This window comes from Haliotis rubra, unplaced genomic scaffold (genome assembly GCF_003918875.1).
Source record: "Haliotis rubra isolate DU_JTF1 unplaced genomic scaffold, ASM391887v1 Scf245, whole genome shotgun sequence".
In the NCBI taxonomy this organism is placed as follows: Eukaryota; Metazoa; Mollusca; class Gastropoda; order Lepetellida; family Haliotidae; genus Haliotis; species Haliotis rubra.
The window spans coordinates 243,800-271,194 of NW_025766503.1; the positions used below are offsets into that span (position 1 = coordinate 243,800).

At 42.0% G+C, this 27,395-nt stretch overlaps 1 protein-coding gene across 1 annotated transcript in view; it reads left to right on the plus strand.

Annotated features, from left to right (window-relative positions):
* LOC124279023 (puratrophin-1-like) overlaps positions 1–27,395 on the plus strand; it is a 273,201-nt gene that overhangs the window by 180,551 nt on the left and 65,255 nt on the right. The window contains exons 5-11 of the mRNA XM_046714814.1: positions 6,587–6,710; positions 8,339–8,438; positions 8,553–8,657; positions 9,943–10,059; positions 10,557–10,807; positions 11,515–11,653; positions 25,699–25,821. Of these exons, the coding sequence (XP_046570770.1) occupies positions 6,587–6,710; positions 8,339–8,438; positions 8,553–8,657; positions 9,943–10,059; positions 10,557–10,807; positions 11,515–11,653; positions 25,699–25,821 (959 nt within the window). The remainder of the gene's footprint in view (positions 1–6,586; positions 6,711–8,338; positions 8,439–8,552; positions 8,658–9,942; positions 10,060–10,556; positions 10,808–11,514; positions 11,654–25,698; positions 25,822–27,395) is intronic.

Genomic DNA, 27,395 nt, shown 5'->3' on the forward strand with positions numbered 1-27,395 from the left:
TATCGGACTATACACAGCACAGATAGGGACAGATAGGGATGGTATCGGACTATACACAGCACAGATAGGGATGGTATCGGACCATACACAGCACAGATAGGGATGGTATCGACCATACACAGCACAGATAGGGATGGTATCGGACCATACACAGCACAGATAGGGATGGTATCGGACCATACACAGCACAGATAGGGATGGTATCGGACCATACACAGCACAGATAGGGATGGTATCGGACCATACACAGCACAGATAGGGATGGTATCGGACCATACACAGCACAGATAGGGATGGTATCGGACCATACACAGCACAGATAGGGATGGTATCGGACCATACACAGCACAGATAGGGATGGGCATCGGACCATACACAGCACAGATAGGGATGGTATCGGACCATACACAGCACAGATAGGGATGGTATCGGACCATACACAGCACAGATAGGGATGGTATCGGACCATACACAGCACAGATAGGGATGGTATCGGACCATACACAGCACAGATAGGGATGGTATTGGACCATACACAGCACAGATAGGGATGGTATCGGACCATACACAGCACAGATAGGGATGGTATCGGACCATACACAGCACAGATAGGGATGGTATCGGACCATACACAGCACAGATAGGGATGGTATCGGACCATACACAGCACAGATAGGGATGGTATCGGACCATACACAGCACAGATAGGGATGGTATCGGACCATACACAGCACAGATAGGGATGGTATCGGACCATACACAGCACAGATAGGGATGGTATCGGACCATACACAGCACAGATAGGGATGGTATCGGACCATACACAGCACAGATAGGGATGGTATCGGACCATACACAGCACAGATAGGGATGGTATCGGACCATACACAGCACAGATAGGGATGGTATCGGACCATACACAGCACAGATAGGGATGGTATCGGACCATACACAGCACAGATAGGGATGGTATCGGACCATACATAACAGGGATGGATAGGATGGCAATGATAGGGACCATACACACAGCACAGATAGGGATGGTATCGGACCATACACAGCACAGATAGGGATGGTATCGGACTATACACAGCACAGATAGGGATGGTATTGGACCATACACAGCACAGATAGGGATGGTATCGGACCATACACAGCACAGATAGGGATGGTATTCGACCATACACAGCACAGATAGGGATGGTATCGGACCATACACAGCACAGATAGGGATGGTATCGGACCATACACAGCACAGATAGGGATGGTATCGGACCATACACAGCACAGATAGGGATGGTATTGGACCATACACAGCACAGATAGGGATGGTATCGGACTATACACAGCACAGATAGGGATGGTATCGGACCATACACAGCACAGATAGGGATGGTATCGGACCATACACAGCACAGATAGGGATGGTATCGGACCATACACAGCACAGATAGGGATGGTATCGGACCATACACAGCACAGATAGGGATGGTATCGGACCATACACAGCACAGATAGGGATGGTATCGGACCATACACAGCACAGATAGGGATGGTATCGGACCATACACAGCACAGATAGGGATGGTATCGGACCATACACAGCACAGATAGGGATGGTATCGGACCATACACAGCACAGATAGGGATGGTATCGGACCATACACAGCACAGATAGGGATGGTATTGCTGTTGTCAGGATGCAGTGGCTGGGGCTAGACAGGACATTAGTTTGTTTATTGGTCAAATGGCTATTTTACACCCCAGTCAAAGGAAATCATGAAGAGCCTACGCTAAGTTATGTGTGAAATGCTGTCCCCACAGTTGTGATGTTGAATACCCCTCAGTGGGATGTGTAGTTGTCCATGGCGTGCTCAGTCCACAGTGATGAGCTGTATCTTTCAAGTGCATCTTATCTACCCATTTGCTGGTGACCTTACCTAATGTCAGATAAGGAGATGTAATGCTACAGGTTTACGATAGTCGTTTCTGGCATTTTATGATCTGCTGTGCCCAGTATGATATGTGGTACACTATTCAGAATACATCTTGATAGAAATTCCTGAAACAGTCATCTGGGCCTAATTAAAATGATGATGACACTATACGTAAAAGTACTTTTTAGGAAAAACACTTCAACTGGACATAAAAAGTAGGAACTCCAAAATATCCAGTTGCATTTGTTATGTTTACTTATGGGTTTTTGTTGCTGCTCTGTACATAGCAGTGTTTGACTCAAGATATATAGTTTCTAACCTCGGCCAGCAGTAGGATCATAATGGTTTTGAAGCTAAAATAGAAAGATTAGGGACATGCTGACTTGACATTGTGAAGGCAAGTCACTGGACGATGTGAGGCACACAGGTTCATCAGTCTTATAGTTGAGCAGTTTGATTGAAAAAATGACCAAAAACATCTTTTTAGAACAAACAAGCTTGGCCTTGTGTATGCCATACTGGTATCTGTTAAATTTATCATCTCTTCTCTCCCTTGTTCACGGCTGCATATAGTATCTTGGTAGCAAGAGGCAGCATATTTACAAACTGAACACAGACAAACAACATATTTAACCGCTTTTAGTTGTTGTTATGATTTTTAACATCCATTTATTTCACATGTGAGATTTTCGCACCAAACACCAATCTCACCTTGGCCAAGGCTAATCCATTCATTGAACATATAATCACCTTCTGAACAATAAACCTCCCTATTCATTGCTCAATATTTTGAGCTTGTAGAACAATCTGTAATAGTTGAGTGTTAACAATGTTTAGCTGTTGTTTGCTGGTATCATTACCAGCTCAAACTCCTGGGCTGTCTCAAGGGCTTTTGTCATGTGTGCAAAAAGCTGCAAACCTTTCTATAAATATGCACTTTGTAAAAGCTTTGTTAAGTTAATCAGGTGGCAGGGATTACACTCTAGTGTAGGACCCACCCTGCAGTCAGAGCTGGCCTCACTTCATCTCTTCCTTCATCTCTTCCTCTTCAGTCATTTCTCAGTAATCTCTTCTGCAGGGAAAGGTAAGATTCTCTTTTGTCTCTTGGTAGAAATTATTTGATTAGTTTGACTCTTGAAATATCGCCTGTGACTGATCCCAGTCTTGAAGTCAGTGCTGTTGGTCTGTAAACTGATGTGCTGTTACGGCTTGATGGTCTAATGGAGACTTTTATGTAACATGGTGGCAGTCTCTTGAAGATGCTTCACAGAATATCTAATTAGTGTAGTATGTCACCAGCAATGGAGGATTGTGGCTAATCATGTCTCTCTAACTGCAATAATGACTTCCTTTGGAATCTCCTTGTTTGCTGTACATGAACAGACATATTGTTATGCTGGACAGAAGTATACTTGTGGAAGTCACTGAGTTGGTCGTTGTGCCCAACCAATGTCAACCAGTGTTCCTGAGTTTATGTGTTTGGAGTTGTTGAGGTAATGCCATAATTTTAACTGCATGGACAAACAAGCACTTAAAACATTATGAAACGTAGTTCAAACGTCCCTTGTTCAAATAAATTGAGAACGTGTACACACAGCATGGTAAACAGTCCCGTTTTATGTTTAAAATGGCAAACATTAAAATGGCAGTTATTTAAAGTTAATATCATGGAGTATGGCTTTAAGAAATGAAAAGCATTATGAGAATATTGATAGTGTTTGGTGTAAATACACAGTGCACTCATTAGCAAGGAATTATACTGTGGGGTGGGCTAAAACTTGTTGTGTAATGATGACTAGCTTACCTGGTGCTGACAGTTGTTGCAGGTTTTGGGATGCAATGTGTATTATTTACTCCATGTCTGCAGCATCCCAGTCGTAGTGATGTATGTACCCTAGAGAATTGTGATGAGAAGTTACTCTATAGTAGTATTGGAATTGTAGTCACAAGGGAGGACGATGGGGGACATGATGTCTGGAGACATGGCTGCTTATAAAACGTATATCAATTCTGTATTAAGTGTATATGTCTTACCTTTAGTGTAGATGGTCCGTACATGTGTCTGAGTACAAACAAACGAGATCTAAACTGGCATATATTGGCCTCTTTCTCCATAGACAAGTTTGGACATTTACAGAGTTTTATCACATTTTGATATGGCATTCTTTTTTTATTGTTACCAATTTGAAAACTTTTGGACAATTTGGATAACAAGGAGCTCATGTCCTAGAAACTGAACAGATATGGAACCCTGAATTAGTATCTGACTGAATTGTAGGAAATTGTTTTTATCTTTGTTGTTGTGGATGGTAACCATGGGTACCATGGGTCATTTACACACGCATTTCAGCTGGGTTGCATCAGCCTGAGCATTTCGCTGGCTCTTTTAGAATGATAGTATAGTTACTTATACAGGAACTTGAACAAGGAAATATACGTTAAGAAATGATTCCTTGAGGTTTATCTATCCAGTGGATGTTGAAAAAGTTTATGTGTGGCAAATGATACACTGATAAGACGACATTACATAGATTAAGCTGTTTCTGTTGAATGTGTATCAAGTTTCATATGGTTCGTGCTGCGTTTGTTTTCATTCGGAGCAGTGTTGATGAATGTGTTTGGCAAAGTTTCAGCTTCCCCTCTGCGGGTTGAGCAATCATTACACAACACCGATCATTGAACTACAAATCGAGATACCTTTGTAAAGAACTCTTTTCATCTGCAGACAAAAGTTGGGTTGTCGATAAAGCCACATGAACTTTCCCTTTTTGTTGGGAACGTTTCCTGATCTTTGTTGACTTGAGTGATGGAGGTTGTGTTGCTCCTCATGGACTGGTGGGAGGGGGAGATGGGTAGGGCCGAGTGAGGAGTTAGCTCCTCTCTGAAGGACAGTGCTGGGGAACAGAATGCATCAAACTGAGTTAGACGATAGGACTAATGCTTGAAAGCTGTTTGCTGAAATAGTTGAGAGGAGCATTCTAATCTAGCCCACAAACAAGGATTTCTGAAATGTTTTCATTCTATGAAGTTAAATGATTCAGAATAATATTCCTAAGTTAACAAATACCAAAGAATTATACCAACAAACACATTCATTTCAACAGTCTTGTGGATTCATACAATTTTTTTAAATATTATTTGTTCTGTAAAGAATCCCAAATATCTGCATAGCAACCATTTCTAGTAACTGGATACGGCGTTGTCTTTGTGGTTTGATCTTTCAGTTTCTGCCAACTTCGTTTAATCCCAAAGGGAATATATCAAGAGAACAAGGCTGATATATACTTCTGCGTGTTTCTGTGCTGACAACTGTAAATGCCTATCAGATTAGTTACAGGTCAGCTTGATCTCACACTGAGGCATGCCAGCACTCACAGGTATAGTGGAGGTTCAGCTTTAGAACCTAGATTAAACTACATTTGTGACGTCATTCCATTGTCTGTTCGCTCCATTACTTTTCAGGAATGGAGCGATGTGTACCAGTTTCAAAATAAAACCTTCATTTTGTCATTTTGACATTTAATTTTGATAACAGAAATATTCCCAATACTTCGAACGTAATTTAAGTAGGGTAATATCCGAGTAACTCTCCATTCCTTAAAAATAATGTGCCTCGGCCCCATTATTTTTAAGGAATTGAGAGTTACTCGGACATTACCCTCTACCTAATGCTTGGTCCCTGAATATATATAATTTTGATAGTAACAAATAGACCCATTTAAATTGAAAAGGAGCCCCAATGAGTTAAGATATAACCTGGGGAAATCTAGGCTTGCTTCATTTAGGGCTTTAGCATTGCAGGGAGGGCTAGGCAGTAGGGAAAATAATGTGGTTCAGGGACTGTGAGACAGACTACTTTAGAACGTAGTGGTGTGAGTGCCCTTTAGTCTGGCTGTCCTGGTAGTGTCGGCCATCCTATATTGCAATACAGACATTTTTTGGAGGATGCCATGATGCCTATAATGCCACATCGTATTACAAGAATCTCTTCCACTTAGTTCAGCGGTCACAGATAGCCTACTTTTCATCTTAGGTGCTTCAATTTTGCCATGCAGATTTCCGTCCTTTTGTTGCAACAGAAACCTTTCAGGGCTTTGACTGCTGGTTCATGCTGATTATATTTCTAAGTTTGTCAGCACCAAAGTGGTAAACATCTAGCCTCCCTCCCACATCCAGCTGACACACACTGATGTCACTGGAACATTGTTCCAAGCAGGGTTAAGCCCACTCATCACTCACCCCTGATAGGTCAACATATAATGATGTAAATGGAAGCTTTTAAAGGCTTGAATATTTTACAAATGAATATTTCTTCTTTGCTGAAGACTTAAGTTAGTACAATGAAAAGTCATTTTAGTAAATAATGTTCAAGGATTTGATGTTATTTCTTGAATCCTTATACACTGATGCCAGTCAGTCCACCCTCAAAGTCAGTAAAGCTCCAGTCTCCATGCCTTACAGTTGTGGTCTGATGGATGCCATGTCATTGTACACACACATGGTGGATCTTGTCTGGTCCAGACTGGATGACTTCCAGGCGGCTGTGATGCAGGTGGAGTGGTCCAGACTGCAGCATTAGAAAACAAACACCTTCAGATGTGCTAACTGGTTGCATGCATGTAATGGTGACACTTGTCTGTTTGTTGCAGGTAGTCGGGATGTCAATGGTAACGCTGTTGTCTTCATCTTTACTGGGAGCATGATCTGGCATAATAGACAAGTCCTGAGTGTGGAACTGGCCAGACTCCTCATGTACTACTATTCTGTGCCCAGGTGAGCTAACCTGTCCTCTCACTAATGTCACATTGATAGTGAAGATCACAACGTGATCACAGTGTTGATCTCAGTGGCTATAGGGATTGATTCAATTATACCTTTAATTGAAAACATTCATTTATGAAGTAATATCCAGAAACATTCTGCATGTCCCTCTAACACAACTGAGCCAACATCTTAATGCTAAGTAAAGACTGGCATTTGTTAAAAATCTTTGTCACTCTTGTTGACCCACATCATGTGAGAGTATTTGTAAGGTGCTTCATTCCATGTGCTGATGTAGGATTTTATGTAAGCTTCATTTACATTCTTCATCTACAACAGAATGGTGTGTGTACCTACAGTTACAGATCAATCTTATAATCATCAGTCACACATATATTTACTTTAAACTTGCTCATCTACCTACACCCTTGACCTTACTCCATTCCACTTGACCTTGACCTCATTTCACTTGACCTTACCCCACTCCACTTGACTTCACAATATGCCAAGCCACATGTGACCTCACCCTACACCCTGCACCCCACACACATCAGGCTACACCAAACCCTACCCCACACTTACGATCACCCTACGCCTCATCCACACCTCACTTGACATCACCCTACTCCCCATTTCCAACCCACCTGACATCACCCTACACCCCATCCCTACTCCACTTAACCTCACCCTACGCCTCATCCCCACCTCACTTGACATCCCCCAACTCCCCATTTCCAACCCACCTGACATCACCCTACACCCCATCCCTACTCCACTTAACCTCACCCTACGCTTCATCCACAACTCACTTGACATCCCCCAACTCCCCATTTCCAACCCACCTGACATCACCCTACACCCCATCCCTACTCCACTTAACCTCACCCTACACCTCATCCACACCTCACTTGACATCCCCCAACTCCCCATTTCCAACCCACCTGACATCACCCTACACCCCATCCCTACTCTCACCTAACCTCACCCCTTGACATCCCCCAACTCCCCATTTCCAACCCACCTGACATCACACCTCACTCCCTCCTCATAACCTCACCCTTCCCCCCTACACCCTACACCCCATCCCTACTCCACTTAACCTCACCCTACGCCTCATCCCACATGGCCTAGCACCAAACACTCCACCCCACTTGACCTAGTCTTACACCCAAGATGACCTCATGAGGCCCAGTTTACCCGATACCCCGACCTGTGTGGAGTCTACATAGTGAGACATGTTGCACCTCATCCCACATGGCCTAGCACCAGACACTCCACCCCACTTGACCTAGTCGTACACCCAAGATGACCTCATGAGACCCAGTTTACCCGATACCCCGACCTGTGTGGAGTCTACATAGTGAGACATGTTGCACCTCATCCCACATGGCCTAGCACCAGACATTCCACCCCACTTGACCTAGTCGTACACCCAAGATGACCTCATGAGACCCAGTTTACCCGATACCCCGACCTGTGTGGAGTCTACATAGTGAGACATGTTGCGCCTCATCCCACATGGCCTAGCACCAGACACTCCACCCCACTTGACCTAGTCGTACACCCAAGATGACCTCATGAGACCCAGTTAACCCGATCCCTCAACCTGTGCGGAGTCTACATAGTGAGACATGTTGCAGGCCTGCTGCCGTCCGCCATGGCATGACGCTTGTAGCCGACATCCGGGGTTCCACGTCCTCCATAATCAACACGCTGCTAGAATCACTGTACATATTTCAAGTAAGTGTTTGTGATATGCTTACACAAGTCGTTCAGTTCCATTCCATTCCGTCTATCTACCCACTAGGTACTTGTTGGCATGGGGGTATCTACTGCATACCTTGTGTGTTTCAGGATAACATTCCAGATGGCATGGCTATGGTCCATCTAATGGCCGACAAGTCCACACAGTCACTCGTCTTCAAGTCCCCCGTCTACGATCCTCATGCCGGCTTAAAGGTGACACATACTCATCTACCTGTCCTTGGTACCAGTCCTTGTATAGACTGGTATATGTTGAGGAGTGATTATTATAGATGGCACCTCCTGATCTACCTGTCCTTGGTACCAGTCCTTGTATAGACTGGTATATGTTAAGGAGTGATTATTATAGGAGGCACCTCCTGATCTACCTGTCCTTGGTACCAGTCCTTGTATAGACTGGTATATGTTAAGGAGTGATTATTATAGGAGGCACTTCCTGATCTACCTGTCCTTGGTACCAGTCCTTGTATAGACTGGTATATGTTAAGGAGTGATTATTATAGGAGGCACTTCCTGATCTACCTGTCCTTGGTACCAGTCCTTGTATAGACTGGTATATGTTAAGAAGTGATTATTATAGGAGGCACCTCCTGATCTACCTGTCCTTGGTACCAGTCCTTGTATAGACTGGTATATGTTAAGGAGTGATTATTATAGGAGGCACTTCCTGATCTACCTGTCCTTGGTACCAGTCCTTGTATAGACTGGTATATGTTTAGGAGTGATTATTATAGGAGACACTTCCTGATCTACCTGTCCTTGGTACCAGTCCTTGTATAGACTGGTATATGTTTAGGAGTGATTATTATAGGAGACATTTCCTGATCTACCTGTGAAGATCCGGGTTAGAATTGGTCTTTAGTAACCCATACTTGTCGTTAGAGGCGACTAGCGGGATCGCTGACTTGGTTAACACATTTGCGTAGATTGATTCTCATGCTGTTGATCACTGGACTGTCTTGTTTAGACTCGATTATTAACTGACCGCTGCCATATAGCTGGAATATTGCTGAGTGCGACGTTAAACAATAAACCACCCAACCAACTTCCTGGTCAGTGGGGGGCGGTGGGGTAGCCTAGTGGTTAAAGCATTGGCTCGTCACGCCGAAGACCCGGGTTCGATTCCCCACATGGGCACAATGTGTTCAGCCCATTTCTGGTGTCCCCCGTCGTGATATTGCTGGAATATTGCTAAAAGCGGCGTAAAACTAAACTAAGTCAGTCAGTCCTGGTCAGTGGTATACCTGACCACCATGGAACCTCTGCCTCTTGTAGAGAGAGCATGGCAGGTCTATAGATGCCTCTCCTATGTACAGTTTCAAGTTTGTACAAGTTTGGGATGTAATTGTAAATAGATCTCAGTGGCTGTTCTCATCAGATTCATTCCCCGCTTCATGTAAATACTTGTATCTCTGAGATTGTCACATAACCTGCTGAAATTGTTCAAGTGATTAAAGTGTTGTAAACATTTCTGTTTCAGCTTGATCTCATTATGTCACCAGATTTGATTCATCGTTTCGTTGCCCTTAACCAGCTTCCATTTGCCCTTGATGGACATTTTAACTACAGCCATGATGAGTGGGTCCGATTCAGAATGGTACGATACATCACTTATTTGTCCATTTGGCTATTTGTGTTATCTTTCCTGCACCTATGTTTTATAGATAAGAATAAAAATCTTTTTTGAAAATATCCTAGGTATATCAGGATTTCTGTTCAGTATCTTGCTATCAAATCAACACTAATCATAGCCATGTGTAGTCATCACTGTGTTATGAGAACAGTTGTGTTTGGAATGATCATTTCTACCACACTGGTATCTTGTAGAATTACCAAAATAGGCAAGTACATAATGAAAAGAAATTAACACAAGTGGCTGGTTATTTTGTATAATGGTTCTAAGCTTAATCAATGGTTTGAATACAGAGGCAATGTCATTTACCAATTAGAATAACATACTGTCTTACCAGAATTTTATGACACAATATTACATTGACAGTCTTGAGTCATCAAATAAAAGTATCTTTTTTTTTACATTTTCAAATTTGATTAAAATTGACCAAAAACATTTACAAATTGATGGTTTTCTTTCAGAAATTAGAACCATTTCTGGCAGATTGCCGTGAAGTGGCCAAGTATCTAGTCCAAGTAATGCAGGACCTCTCGTCACTGGAGAAACTGCCACGCACAACCCTTGCAACTAGTCAGTTGATTGAGCAGCACGAACAGATGGTGAAGCAGGCATTTGATGACCCCCGACTGGTCGTCCTTCAGCAGGACGGCGAGACTACCATGAGCTCACTCAGGCGCAACTCGTCCCTGTCTGCTCACTCTGATGATTACAAGTAAGGAGCCTTGCCTTACCTATAACACTACTTTTGGCAGATTATTCTAATTGTAAATTGCTTTACTCGGTTGTTTTTTGATAGACAGCATGAATAAAGAACTGGGCTACATAGCTGGGAACTTTGGCATTAAATGTTGGTGGATACTTCAGCATATACCTGCCTCAAGTTCATCAAAATGACCGTGTAGTTTGAAAATGACCACATGATTCGGTATTGATTTGTTGATTGGAAACTGAAACCAACTGAGCATAGAAATTATGGATTAACATGAGGATTACACTCTAGCTGATGTCATTGTGATGAAAGTGAGACTGATCATTTGATTCATTGACAGATGTGTTTATGAATGTGTCAAAGGTTTGTCACAAGCAGTTTGAGCTTGGAACACTTGTGATGATCATTGTTTGAAGTGTTTAAAGATTCAGGGAAGCGTACATAAAATTCTGCTGATAATCTAGAATCCAGAAACCTAGTTGAAGCGTTCATAAAATGCCTTCATTCTTTCAAAGGTGATTTGGATGTTCCTATGTGCTAGACTAATCCGACAGCATTATATACTCTGGTGTGGATCACTTATGATTTTTTAAACTGTGGTTGAAGTTTTCATTGAGTTATGAACCAATTCCAGTGTATGGTGCTTCCACCAGACATGTGCCTGCTATATCAAGTGTAATAAAGAGTTATATCTTCCTGTTGAATTGCAGATGTGCAATGGAGACCATCAACTCCCTGTTCCGCCAACTGCAGGACACCATGATGAAACTAGTCAAGATGGCCGAGACAAGACTCAATAAGCTCGAGCAGTGTCTGCAACTCCGGGAATTTGAGGAAGAGTGCACCAAGGTAAGTTTGATCACACCTGGAGTAATGTAATGCAATGCTTTAGTTGTTGTCACCATCCAGTGACTTGATATTGTATCTGTACACACTCAACAGTACAGCACAGTAAACCAGCTCCCCTCTGTGTCAGCTGTAAGTATTGTGCTAGTGGAAGTTATGTGTCAGGTAGTTCTGTGTGATGTATCTGTACACACTCAACAGTACAGCACAGTAAACCAGCTCCCCTCTGTGTCAGCTGTAAGTATTGTGCTAGTGGAAGTTATGTGTCAGGTAGTTCTGTGTGATGTATCTGTACACACTCAACAGTACAGCACAGTAAACCAGCTCTCCTCTGTGTCAGCTGTAAGTATTGTGCTAGTGGAAGTTATGTGTCAGGTAGTTCTGTGTGATGTATCTGTACACACTCAACAGTACAGCACAGTAAACCAGCTCTCCTCTGTGTCAGCTGTAAGTATTGTGCTAGTGGAAGTTATGTGTCAGGTAGTTCTGTGTGATGTATCTGTACACACTCAACAGTACAGCACAGTAAACCAGCTCCCTCTGTGTCAGCTGTAAAGTATTGTGCTAGTGGAAGTTATGTGTCAGGTAGTTCTGTGTGATGTATCTGTACACACTCAACAGTACAGCACAGTAAACCAGCTCTCCTCTGTGTCAGCTGTAAGTATTGTGCTAGTGGAAGTTATGTGTCAGGTAGTTCTGTGTGATGTATCTGTACACACTCAACAGTACAGCACAGTAAACCAGCTCTCCTCTGTGTCAGCTGTAAGTATTGTGCTAGTGGAAGTTATGTGTCAGGTAGTTCTGTGTGATGTATCTGTACACACTCAACAGTACAGCACAGTAAACCAGCTCTCCTCTGTGTCAGCTGTAAGTATTGTGCTAGTGGAAGTTATGTGTCAGGTAGTTCTGTGTGATGTATCTGTACACACTCAACAGTACAGCACAGTAAACCAGCTCCTCCTCTGTGTCAGCTGTAAGTATTGTGCTAGTGGAAGTTATGTGTCAGGTAGTTCTGTGTGATGTATCTGCAGTCTCCTGTAATATTCTAGGGTTTATTCTCTCTGTATAAACATGAGCTTAGAATATCTCACAATGTTTGGGGTTCCAGCAGCTAATATTTCAAAGTTCCATGTCACTTGAAAAAGCTGAAAGTAAAGCCCAAACTATTTGTGTTGGTTAAGCCTGGTTATATCATGCTGGCCATCACGCTTGTTGAGGTGAGTGGGATGGGGATTGGATGGAAACAATGGCTGCAATGACGGGTTATCACACCCATTCTGACCTGTCACTAGCCAGTTGGTGTGGATCATGTTGAAGCTGGTTAGTTTGTTCCAAGCCTGCTGTGACAGACGTCTATGACAGAACTCCAACACAACTCACTGGGTAGAAACCTGAAATTCACTTTGCAGTCAAAACAAATTCTTACTATTCAGAAGACTTTAATTATTTTTTCTTTGATGATCATTGATCAATGTATACTTTCAAAGTCTGTAAAGGTCATGTATTTTCCATCCAACTTTCATGGCTTTTGACATTTTGAGAGATATCATATCTTTAACGGCTTGCTATGCATGTGTGAGAGTTTCAGTGCTCTGCTTCTCAGCACCGATATTGTCTCAAACTCTCGTGTACAACAGAACCATTTTTGTATTGTCATGATGCAAGCTGAGATGGAGACACTGATAAACTGGTGTAATCCTGGCCTTGTTTAGTTTCCTCGTCACAGGTAGTGGCCAGGATTCTAATACATGATGATGGACTGTTTCTGAAAATAAGACTCTAGAGTTTGGGCAGATTGAGATCCTAATCCTTGTAGGTTTTGCTGGATTCAAATCATTCATACCAATCAGTTGTATTGTTTGTTGATTCAGTGGATGTACTGAGTGATCTGTGTACAGACATCACTAACACTATGAAGCACTGGTTCACAATCTTCAGTGATCTGTGTACAGACTTCACTAACCCTATAAAGCACTGGTTCACCAGCTTCTGTGATCTGTGTACAGACATCACAAACACTATGAAGCACTGGTTCACCAGCGTCTGATCTGTGTACAGACATCACTAACACTATGAAGCACTGGTTCACCAGCGTCTGTGATCTGTGTACAGACATCACTAACTCTATGAAGCACTGGTTCACAAGCTTCAGTGATCTGTGTACAGACATCACTAACACTATGAAGCACTGGTTCACCAGCGTCTGTGATCTGTGTACAGACATCACTAACTCTATGAAGCACTGGTTCACCAGCTTCAGTGATCTGTGTACAGACATCACTAACACTATGAAGCACTGGTTCACCAGCTTCAGTGATCTGTGTACAGACATCACTAACACTATGAAGCACTGGTTCACCAGCTTCAGTGATCTGTGTACAGACATCACTAACACTATGAAGCACTGGTTCACCAGCACCAGCTGTGATCTGTGTACAGACATCACTAACTATGAAGCACTGGTTCACCAGCTTCAGTGATCTGTGTACAGACATCACTAACACTATAAAGCACTGGTTCACCAGCTTCTGTGATCTGTGTACAGACATCACTAACTCTATAACACTGGTTGAAGCACTGGTTCACCAGCTTCAGTGATCTGTGTACAGACATCACTAACTCTATGAAGCACTGGTTCACAAGCTTCAGTGATCTGTGTACAGACATCACTAACACTATGAAGCACTGGTTCACCAGCTTCAGTGATCTGTGTACAGACTTCACTAACACTATGAAGCACTGGTTCACCAGCTTCAGTGATCTGTGTACAGACTTCACTAACACTATGAAGCACTGGTTCACCAGCTTCAGTGATCTGTGTACAGACATCACTAACACTATGATGCACTGGTTCACCAGCTTCTGTGATCTGTGTACAGACATCACTAACACTATGAAGCACTGGTTCACCAGCGTCTGTGATCTGTGTACAGACATCACTAAACCTATGAAGCACTGGTTCACCAGCTTCAGTGATCTGTGTACAGACATCACTAACACTATGAAGCACTGGTTCACCAGCTTCAGTGATCTGTGTACAGACATCACTAACTCTATGAAGCACTGGTTCACCAGCTTCAGTGATCTGTGTACAGACATCACTAACACTATGAAGCACTGGTTCACCAGCTTCAGTGATCTGTGTACAGACTTCACTAACACTATGAAGCACTGGTTCACCAGCTTCAGTGATCTGTGTACAGACATCACTAACACTATAATGCACTGGTTCACCAGCTTCTGTGATCTGTGTACAGACATCACTAACTGTGTACTATGAAGCACTGGTTCACCAGCTTCAGTGATCTGTGTACACATCACTGAAGCACTGGTTCACCAGCGTGATCTGTGTACAGATCTGTGTATGAAGACATCACTAACATCACTATATGAAGCACTGGTTCACCAGCTTCCAGTGATCTGTGTACAGACATCACTAACACTATGAAGCACTGGTTCACCAGCTTCAGTGATCTGTGTACAGACATCACTAACACTATGAAGCACTGGTTCACCAGCTTCAGTGATCTGTGTACAGACATCACTAACTCTATGAAGCACTGGTTCACTAAAGCTTCAGTGATCGGTGTACAAACATCACTAACCCTATAATGCACTGGTTCACCAGCGTCTGTGATCTGTGTACAGACATCACTAACACTATAAAGCACTGGTTCACCAGCTTCAGTGATCTGTGTACAGACTTCACTAAACCTATGAAGCACTGGTTCACAAGCTTCAGTGATCTGTGTACAGACATCACTAAACCTATGAAGCACTGGTTCACAAGCTTCAGTGATCTGTGTACAGACATCACTAACACTATGAAGCACTGGTTCACAAGCTTCAGTGATCTGTGTACAGACATCACTAACACTATGAAGCACTGGTTCACCAGCGTCTGTGATCTGTGTACAGACATCACTAACTCTATGAAGCACTGGTTCACCAGCTTCAGTGATCTGTGTACAGACATCACTAACTCTATGAAGCACTGGTTCACCAGCGTCTGTGATCTGTGTACAGACATCACTAACACTATGAAGCACTGGTTCACCAGCGTCTGTGATCTGTGTACAGACATCACTAACTCTATGAAGCACTGGTTCACAAGCTTCAGTGATCTGTGTACAGACATCACTAACACTATGAAGCACTGGTTCACCAGCTTCAGTGATCTGTGTACAGACTTCACTAACACTATGAAGCACTGGTTCACCAGCTTCAGTGATCTGTGTACAGACATCACTAACACTATAATGCACTGGTTCACCAGAGTCTGTGATCTGTGTACAGACATCACTAACACTATGAAGCACTGGTTCACCAGCTTCAGTGATCTGTGTACAGACATCACTAACACTATGAAGCACTGGTTCACCAGCGTCTGTGATCTGTGTACAGACTTCACTAACTCTATGAAGCACTGGTTCACCAGCGTCTGTGATCTGTGTACAGACATCACAAACACTATGAAGCACTGGTTCACCAGCGTCTGATCTGTGTACAGACTTCACTAACACTATGAAGCACTGGTTCACCAGCTTCAGTGATCTGTGTACAGACATCACAAACAGTATGAAGCACTGGTTCACCAGCTTCAGTGATCTGTGTACAGACTTCACTAAACCTATGAAGCACTGGTTCACAAGCTTCAGTTATCGGTGTACAGACATCACTAACCCTATAAAGCACTGGTTCACAAGCTTCAGTGATCTGTGTACAGACATCACTAACACTATAAAGCACTGGTTCACAAGCTTCAGTGATCTGTGTACAGACATCACTAACCCTATAAAGCACTGGTTCACCAGCGTCTGTGATCTGTGTACAGACATCACTAACTCTATGAAGCACTGGTTCACCAGCTTCAGTGATCTGTGTACAGACATCACTAACTCTATGAAGCACTGGTTCACCAGCGTCTGTGATCTGTGTACAGACATCACTAACACTATGAAGCACTGGTTCACCAGCGTCTGTGATCTGTGTACAGACATCACAAACACTATAAAGCACTGGTTCACCAGCGTCTGATCTGTGTACAGACATCACTAACTCTATGAAGCACTGGTTCGCAAGCTTCAGTGATCTGTGTACAGACATCACTAACACTATAAAGCACTGGTTCACCAGCGTCTGTGATCTGTGTACAGACATCACTAAACCTATAAAGCACTGGTTCACCAGCTTCAGTGATCTGTGTACAGACATCACTAACACTATGAAGCACTGGTTCACCAGCGTCTGTGATCTGTGTACAGACATCACTAACTCTATGAAGCACTGGTTCACCAGCTTCAGTGATCTGTGTACAGACATCACTAACACTATGAAGCACTGGTTCACCAGCGTCTGTGATCTGTGTACAGACATCACTAACACTATGAAGCACTGGTTCACAAGCTTCAGTGATCTGTGTACAGACATCACTAACTCTATGAAGCACTGGTTCACAAGCTTCAGTGATCTGTGTACAGACATCACTAACACTATAATGCACTGGTTCACCAGCATCTGTGATCTGTGTACAGACTTCACTAACACTATGAAGCACTGGTTCACAAGCTTCAGTGATCTGTGTACAGACATCACTAACACTATAATGCACTGGTTCACCAGAGTCTGTGATCTGTGTACAGACTTCACTAACACTATGAAGCACTGGTTCACAAGCTTCAGTGATCTGTGTACAGACATCACTAACACTATGAAGCACTGGTTCACCAGCGTCTGTGATCTGTGTACAGACATCACTAACACTATGAAGCACTGGTTCACCAGCGTCTGTGATCTGTGTACAGACATCACTAACTCTATGAAGCACTGGTTCACAAGCTTCAGTGATCTGTGTACAGACATCACTAACACTATAATGCACTGGTTCACCAGCGTCTGTGATCTGTGTACAGACATCACTAACACTATGAAGCACTGGTTCACCAGCGTCTGTGATCTGTGTACAGACATCACTAACTCTATGAAGCACTGGTTCACCAGCGTCTGTGATCTGTGTACAGACATCACTAACACTATGAAGCACTGGTTCACCAGCGTCTGTGATCTGTGTACAGACATCACTAACTCTATGAAGCACTGGTTCACAAGCTTCAGTGATCTGTGTACAGACATCACTAACACTATAATGCACTGGTTCACCAGCGTCTGTGATCTGTGTACAGACATCACTAACACTATGAAGCACTGGTTCACAAGCTTCAGTGATCTGTGTACAGACATCAATAACTCTATGAAGCACTGGTTCACCAGCTTCAGTGATCTGTGTACAGACATCACTAACACTATGAAGCACTGGTTCACGAGCTTCATAGCAGACCACACTCATCAGGATTAGGTGCCTGATGCAGCATGGTAATACCAGTACCCACCATTCAACATCATCCTCTCTAAATGAGTCATTAATTGCTCATGATATAATGGGTTTTTTATACAATTGTCAGTGTTCAAATCTTCTCATTTCCCAAATCTAATGTTTGGAGTAAGGTCCCTTATACTTCACCAGAAGAAAGCCCAGGACGGCTGGAGGTATTCAGACAGTGATGCTCATGTACACATAAAACATGGTGATGAAGCTGATCAGTAGGCCTAAGCTGGGATTAGTATGATTGAAAATACAAACAAAAAGTAAATCCCTTCAAATGTCTCTTCAATTTAGAAATGCTATGCAAACGTAACCTTACTGAACCTTCTTTATAGTTCATTTTCGCCTGCCAGTAATGTGTGGGCTCTAAGATTGTCTCTGTGTTTAAATCTGGCCTCTCGCAATATGCTTTATATAGTGCGCGGGTGACTTGACCAACTGCCAATGCTAACTCTTCTTAGTGTTATATGTGGCTTTTATAATTCAATTGGGGAAAGCATTCCCTCCAGTTTGGCAGGATATGGTGTCTGTCAGACAAGCAGGAGATGCATTATGGAAAGATTTAATGGACAAGTCCATGATAAATCTTCATATTCACTTCATTGCACGTTCTTGTATTTCCCAATCTTTCCCCTAGTTATTTTGAGTAGAGAGGTGCATATTTGTCAAGCGAGGAAATTGAACGATTATGTGGAGTAAGGTGATTATAAAACTGGAGAAAGCATTCAGAAATAGAGAGTTTATCACCAGATCATGTCAGGCGGATGGATCGATTGTCCTGTCTTCTTCTTAATTGTACTCTGCTGCAGATAATAATCAATTAATCGAAGTAGTTTTTAGGGAAACACGACATGTATATTGTGCAGAGGTGCAATTCTATCATCTGTTCCTGACGATTTGATAATCATTGCTGATAATTTTGTCTCTACCTTGACAGCTCTTGTGTAACTGATACACTGTGTGGTCAGAATATTCCTTTGTAATTCTTTCTCTCAGTATTCACAATGACTTTTTTCTTCAAAATGAGCCTGTTCAAGTCAAAGCTAACAGATTTTTTAAAGTTACACTTAGTTTTTGTCAGCAGATGAATGCATCATGTGCAATTATTTGAAATACTATACATCATATCATTTCACAAACCCCATTTCTGGTGTCCTCCGCCGTGATGTTGCTGGAATATTGCTAAAAGCGGCGTAAAACCAAACTCAGTCAGTCAGTCATTTCACAAACAGTTTAAAAAATGGCATATCTCTTTGGAAACCCTCATTTCGGATTCTATCAAGATCATTAAGAATCTAACTGTGTCTCCTTGACCTATGATAGCTTCTGGTTTTTTATTTAGCTTGTCGTAAAATTTGCAGTGCCAGATATAATGATTAGAATACCTATGGTTTCTTGACCTTCTCTTGTATGTGAAAGATGCTTCACACAATCCACACCGACATTGGCTTATCACTCCTTATAGATTCAAAGAAAAAATGAGTTTAAATCTATTTTCTTTGCTTGCTCTATTATATGGGGATTGGAACCACTTGACAACTGACATCAGTGATATAGGCAGCAAGCATGTACCATATGTGTACCACTGGACAACTGACATCAGTGATACAGACAGTAAGTTTGTACCATACATGTACCACTTGACAACTGACATCAGTGATACTGGCAGCAAGTATGTACCATATGTGTACCACTTGAAAACTGACATCAGTGATACTGGCAGCAAGTATGTACCATACATGTACCACATCAGTGATATCTGGGCACCAAGTGAGCATTATAGGACAGAATTGTTTCAAAGGTACAGTTTTTCTGGTGCAGCAAAATAGCAAGCTGTTACAAATATTTATGGATCAGGGTTAGGGAGGCAAACAGCTGTTGGAGTACATTCATGAAGATGAACTTCCTTGTCTGGGGAGAAGCAGTCCTAGATCTATTCCGTCTTAGAGTGTATGTAAAGAAGTGAACTCTCAGATTAATGTATTACTGCCTGTGTGATGGAGATGGTAGAACGAGGGTTCATGTCGCAGGATGGACTTCCTTGTCTGGGAGAAGCAACACTTGACCAAGTCTGTCATACAGTTGACCTGATGATGATCTCAGCCAGTAAGATGTAGTTTGACTGAAATAGCCCTATCTGGGTTCTTCGTGGAATATGTGTCAGTGGCGCCCCCTGGTGACTGACACTGAGTGGGATCACTCTGACTGATTACACCGTTAATTACAATAATGTGACGCTATTCACTCTCCATTACTCTTTCATCCCAGGATCAGTAGATTAGGACAAAGGAGGTGGTGTGATAAGACGTGATTGATTAACTTGTAATTGTTGCCCAGCCACTGCAGCAGGGAAGATTAGAGGGGACAAGTAAATGTATCCCATGTAGACCTCAATGGTTCATTTGGTCTAATTGGTTTGTGAGGTGGATAACTAGACTAGGTATGAAATTACTAAATCATAACATTCAATAACAGTGGGATGAGGTGTAATAATAGGTATGACTTAACCACATGGAAAAAAGCTTGTAATAGGTTTTAGGGTTGTTAGTGGTTTTGGGGCTGTGGAAAGGATGTCAGGTAAGTAGCAACTTCAATATCAGGTAGGCATGCTAAGTGAGTTGAGATGTGGCATCAGCTATGTGAGGACAGCGGTTGTGTTACGGTAGTGGTAAGGTAGTGTTATGTAAGTTCCAACTGTGGTGTGAGCAGGCCAGGAGTTGACCCAGTACACACCCCAGCTGGCCTGGTATGTTGAGGAGGTCAAGTAGTCTGACCTCAGTAAACTCACCTACTCGGTGGTGTAAATCAGTTGAAGGAGTGGAGTACCACAGGCAGCATCCTTGATTATAGCTCCAACATTATCTTCTTGGTATTCAATGTTATAATTGGATTCTGGGATATTGAGTACCCATCTTCTGACCTTAGTTGGTTACGGTTATGAGTATTTTGACATTTATGTTTGCTTGTTCTTCATGCTCAAAGCAGCAATATTTCTTTGATGTTCTTGCAAATTCCACCACATCAGAGATGTCAGTTTTATCGTCAGTTAATGTTTGATGTTATATCCTTGATGATATGATTAATAACCATTATCTGTTGGTGAGATCATGAGTGTAATCCCTCTGCCAGCTGGGTGCTCCCCACTGACTAACTTTATACCACAGCTGACAAATCTTATCAGAGAACTGACACTCTCTTATCAACCTCAGTCTTGAAAAAACACAAATATGATATAATTATAAGATAGGGCAATTAAGCACGGGTAGAAGAGATTAGAGATTAGCTAAATGTGGTGTGGGTGTATTAAACACTATCTATGTAGCTTAGGACTTATCAGAATAGTTGTGTTTATGGGTGTCCATCTGCAGTAATGGGTTTCCTGTTTATGCTGTCAGTGGAGGTATTCTGAGATCAGTGTGTGTTGGGAAAGGTGTGGGCTGTATTCTTGGTGGTTCTCAGCTCAAACAGGACTTTCTGATGGGAATACTCAATGCATGATAAGTGTCATTCCTATGAAAAGTAGATGTGTCCTGTTCTGTTTCTATAGGGTCACTGAAGGTGTCTGTCTTGATAATTGTACCAACCTCTTCAGTGTTTTGGCCTGCCAGTTACACATCAGTATGGTTTTGCCAATGCTATGGTGGTCACTGTAAAGGCTGACTGTCGTGGATGAGGTTGTTCTGTGCTGGATGGGTTTGTGTATACTTGAAGGTTAACCCGAACTACCCAACATACCCACTGACTCAGGTGGAGGTAGCTGGGTGTCTTCGCTTGTACAACTGTCACATGTTTCTTGCAGCACCAATAACACTTTCATGATGACAGTTACAGCTTTTCACCATTATTCTATGTCCATATTGGAAAGGATACATTTATAGCTTACATCGATCCTTCATCCTTGGTCACAGACAACACTCAAGCCATCCATGGTTGCTTCTTGTTGTTTTACTGTTCCCATAGAGTAACTATACACTGTAACTATGCTACATGCATAGAAGGATGTGGGACAAGTTGTCCTGTGCTGCACGTAAGTGTTGCCGCCAAGTTGTTGCCCAACACTAGCAGCCAAGATGAAGGTAAGTCCTGGTTTGAATGGAGAACACCATTATGACCCTACTGTCTGATCCTGACTCAAGCATGCAATAGGACATTGATAGGTTCCTTGCTAGGTAGTCCTGGGCTGGTCCTGTTCTGTGGACTGTCTGATTTTGTCTGCTGCATTTGTTTTAATATTTCCTTGACTTAACTTTAGCCCATCATGACCTAATATAGCCTTTCTAAAGCCACCATGACTTAAACGAGGGGGCCTATTGTCTGGTACTGTAATCAGTCATCAGTAGGTAATCAGACGACTCCTCGACAACCCAGGCTAGAACTGCTTAGGTCTTGTATCAGTCTACCTAATGTTAGTGAAGTGTTTGTCTGTTGTCAGCATGATAGTAATCATAATTGCAGTCCATGGTGTCCCAGTAATAAATAGCAGCCAGTGTGGACAGAACTGGGTACTAAATCATAGTGTATTAACAGCCATACATATGTGTTTCCTTTACATAGAGTAGTCAGTATGTACTACTGGGTACTAAATCATAGTGTATTAACAGACATACATATGTGTATCCTTTACATAGAGTAGTCAGTATGTACTACTGGGTACTAAATCATAGTGTATTAACAGGCATACATATGTGTATCCTTTACATAGAGTAGTCAGTATGTACTGTGTTTTGTGTTATTTCATGGACAAGTACAGTAATGGGGCAAGTTATTTGTAGAGAAACAAGGTGAAACATGTACAGTCAATAGTTGTTTGTATGGCCGACAGGGATGGTTTTGATTGTCTGCAATTAGAGAGGATTACAAACTGAGCTCAGAGTTTTCTGAGTAAGTCACATCTGGACAGGTATTCCTGACCTGCATGTGAAGTGGGGCAGATTGACCTTGCTACCTGTGATGGGCTGTGCCCCATGGGTGATAAGCCTGTGTTGCGCCTGTATTCGTGTAGCGTCTACACCAGCCTACAGGTGATGGTATATACTGTGTGTCCTCATCCCCGTGTTTGCCTCACGCTGCAGGCATGTGGGTGACTTCACACCTACCCTCATCTTGAAGACTCCATTACCTTACAGGTGGGGGCTTTCACACCTGTACACATTTCACCCTGGTGAGTTTGCTTGGAGAAGTTACAGTGTTCATTTTGTGATTTTGTCACAGTTGGGGTGTTATCCGTGATTGGGCTACATAGTTTGAAATTAAACTTGACATGGAAGTTTAGTTTATCCTGAGTGAGATTCAGACGTAGCTTGAAACACCTACACAGCAGATACACGTCACAGTACATGAAATCTCTGTCTGGATCACAACTGATTGAGTTCTTTTTCACATTGGCAGGTGAGACTAGAAATCTGTTTTATAACCTGATGACTTTCATTTTTAAATCAGATAAATTAAAGACATTACTTTGAGATTTGTCATCAGTCATTTTTTCTGTCTGGCCCTATCCAATATCCTTGTCGGCTTAATCACGCCACATTTAATCCAGTCACTGTAACCCAAACATATTTGAATTTGAAATTGTTTACAGATAATTGAGCAATCCTGGTAATTGCTGCAAAGTGTTGTAAAATAGCCATAAATGGAGCGACATGTCATTCACTGATGATTACAGTTGTCCGACCAGTAGGACAGAGGGTTGTGGGGGGACAGATCTCTAGGTTTGATTAACTGGAAGTGATACATTAATATTGATCAGCTGGTACTTGGGCTGTACACTAGCCGGTGTTATATCTCCAGTCATGAAAGGTAGATGTTCTCTCAAAGGATCTCTCTTGCCCTTTTGCTGTAAAAAGAATACTTCAGTAAGTATTCAGTCAATATGTATTGTGAATATGTTCAAAATATTCAGAACTTGCTAAGATATTTATGAGATTTGTGTCATAATGTATTCACTTCATTGTTCTCTAATGCTGCTATAAATAACTGTCACACAGTTGCATTTTCCCTTTGGAGTTGGTGAGTGTAGTTATTTGTTGACATGTAACTGACAACTGGTGCTATGCCTGCAACATGGCGTGTAAGGTTTGATATTACAGATGCTGCATGATCCTAGGCAAACACTACTCAGTTGATCAGTGTTCTCACAGTTACGATGGCTTGCGCCACTTTAATAACAATTTATGGATCAGTAAAACTTAAAGTAGCTTGTATTTGTTGACAGAATCTCGTGCTTAGACTGACGCTTAGTCCCTGAATAAATATAATTTTACAATTAAATCCATTTAAATTGAAAAGGAGCCCCAGTGGGTCGGCAGATTCAGCCTGAATCTGGGGGAAATCTAGACTTGCTTCATTTAGGGCTTTAGCATTGCAGGGAGGGCTAGGCTATAGGGGAAATAATGTGGTTCAGGGACTGTGAGACAGACTAGCTGGTGCTTTGTTCAGCAGTGTATGCAAGTGTTTCATCAGCATCACTTTATATAGCCACATCCCATGACTTACATCTTATCCATTTCCCCTCCATGGCCTGGACAGTTTTGGAGTGTCCATGTGTGAAGCTTGTGAAGCTACCCTATATATCTCCATGTACACAGACATCCACACAACCATCCCTATCTCAACACAGGAATCAACACTGTACTCTGTATGCTTAACACTTTCACAAGCTACATCTCAAAATGTTTTATCTTTAATGGTGCATGCATGCTTCCAGTTTTTAAAGTTGACCTTTTAACTGAAACTGTATGTTGTTATTATGGTTTGTAAGGAACATTTTTCTATAAGTATGAAGTAGTAAGTTCATATTGAGTTGCCAGTATTTTTCTCAGTGTTTCCACCCACACCAACACTGCCATCCATAGACACACTAGCCCCCTGTCAATGTACCAAACCACCTCGACCACTCGGTGAAATATTATTTGTATGTCAGTGATTTGTATGTCTGTACATATATTCTTGTACGTATTCCGTCTGCTTCATGGACTACAGACAGCTGTTGGAGATGAAAACAGAGGGAAACAGCAAAAGGGAAGTTCTGCTCTGTTTGTAAATAGTTTGCCAGCTATTTGGTTGTACTTGAAAGGGTTAAGTGATGATATGACCCCTGACAAGATAGTGCCTTACATTCATAGATATCCCTGAATTTAAAAGATGACTTCTCATTGGATTAACAGTTTGAAAACGTTTTTTGATTGGATGAGGACATGACTCCAGATTTGAGACAGCATCTGGCACTGAGGAACATAATTGAATTTCAGTGTTGAACATTGTCTGGTTGCATAGCAACACCCTCAGTGCCAGGAGATGGAAACTTTTGAAATCTTTTGGTTGTTTGGCTTCCATGGTGATTGCTGATTTTGATTTTGAAACTGAATAAATAAAGTGTCTGATTCAAGGCATCTCTGGTTGGAGGAGTATGAAAAGGATGCGCAGTATGGTTGCTGCCAATGATATCAAGAAAATCCGATTATATCTGCTGGAACTTCATGGTAGAACCATTCTACTTCAGGTGTTTCAAAACACGGCAGACAACTTTCTCAAGGTTCGATATGTGATAATCAGCAACAAACATGCCTGCAGTGAATGATGCACACACTGTCTGATGGAGTGCTCACAATGAATGTTGTTGCTGAGTATTTACATTTTTTATGATTAAATGTATTGTTTGTTTCAGTTGATCTCTTGGACCAGTAATGATGGCAGTCAGAATATACAAAGGCATTCCTGCACAGCAGATAATCTGAAGGCAGCTCGGATACAGCAGAAGGACTTCGAGAAGTTCTATTTCTCGGCCATGGTAAGTAACCATCTGGTCAATTTTTATTTCTCATTCATACTTAAACACAGAGTTCAAGATGTTCTTCTATGGTTTGTAGGAATTTATTAACTCCAAAAAGAATTCTGAATATTATTTTTTTCTATGAATATTCATTCAATTTTCAAATTTCTTGTGTTTCTTTGATTATTTATCACTTTAAATAATCAAATTATATTTCTCCAAATGCAAAGTTCTTGTGGGAATGTTGCCTGTGCACAGGTTTTCCCCTGAGAGCACAGTTAATGTGTTTTGAAATAACTGAGTCTGGATTGTGTTTGCATGGCATATGAACAGGAAGTGCTGGTCTCATCTGTCTCAACTTTGTTAACCAGTGAAGATCCAGGCTAGAATTGTTCTTCATTAACCCATGCTTGTCGTAAGAGGTGACTAATGGGATCGGCTTGCTAACATGGTTGACACATGTCATTGTATCCCAATTGTGTAGATCGATGCTCATGCTGTTGATCACTGGACTGTCTGGTCCAGACTCAATTATTTACAGATCACCACCATATAGCAGGAATATTGCCGAGTGAGAACTAAACACACTCACTCGCTCAACCTTGTACCTTCAATAAGGCCCATATAGACTGTGAGTAGCTTGTTTGTAATGCACAAGCTGGATATATTTTCAGCAAGAATATTAAACACATTCAACTTATTCCGAATGTCCTGTACAGTCATTGATATACTTTTCTATCACATATGAATGTGTCAGAAGATTGTCAAAATTTGTTATGATGGATAATGATTATGATGTTATGCTAAAGGTTGCAGTTGTGGAAACACTGCTTAGAATATCACAAGTGTGTGTATGTCAACAAACTGGAAAATCTTTCAAAGCTGCTTGTCAATAGTAGAAGTGATCGCTATAATGGCTAGTGATAAAAAACTGACTACTTAATTATACATTGTTGCCTAACAGTAATTCACAAAACAACCCTAATCTTAATGACACTCCGAGCTGATCAAAAGCTTGGTAATTACAGTATTGGATTTCTAGGCAGGTAAAACATTAGTTGGTCCCTGTAATGCAGGTAGCGATGGTGAAGAATTGCGTATCATAGCAACAGTGATGGTGGCTTCAACTGCAGCCATATTGTGTCTGCCTGCACGCGTGATACAAGGTGAACTGACCTGGTCAGTGTGTGATAGGGCTGGTTATGCGCAGGTGTGGTACAAGATGTGGATGGAGCTGTATGTGCCTGGGGTGGGATGAAGTGTGAGTACATCTTACCACTGTCTGTGTCCCGGCTAACTGTAAGCATCTTCATGGATGTTGGTGGCATCAAACTTCTTTGTCTCTTGGTTCCTGAAATTGTGCAAGGTGACTTTAAAAATTCACTAATTTGTATTGCAAATGGTGATGATTTTGCTGTGTTAAGATATCATTTGTGTTTACCTGCGAAGACATTGACAGTTGTGGCTGTATGTGGGGAAGGTCTGCTAAGACACTGACAATTGTGGCTGTATGTGGGGAAGGTCTGCTAAGACACTGACAATTGTGGCTGTATGTGGGGAAGGTCTGCTAAGACACTGACAATTGTGGCTGT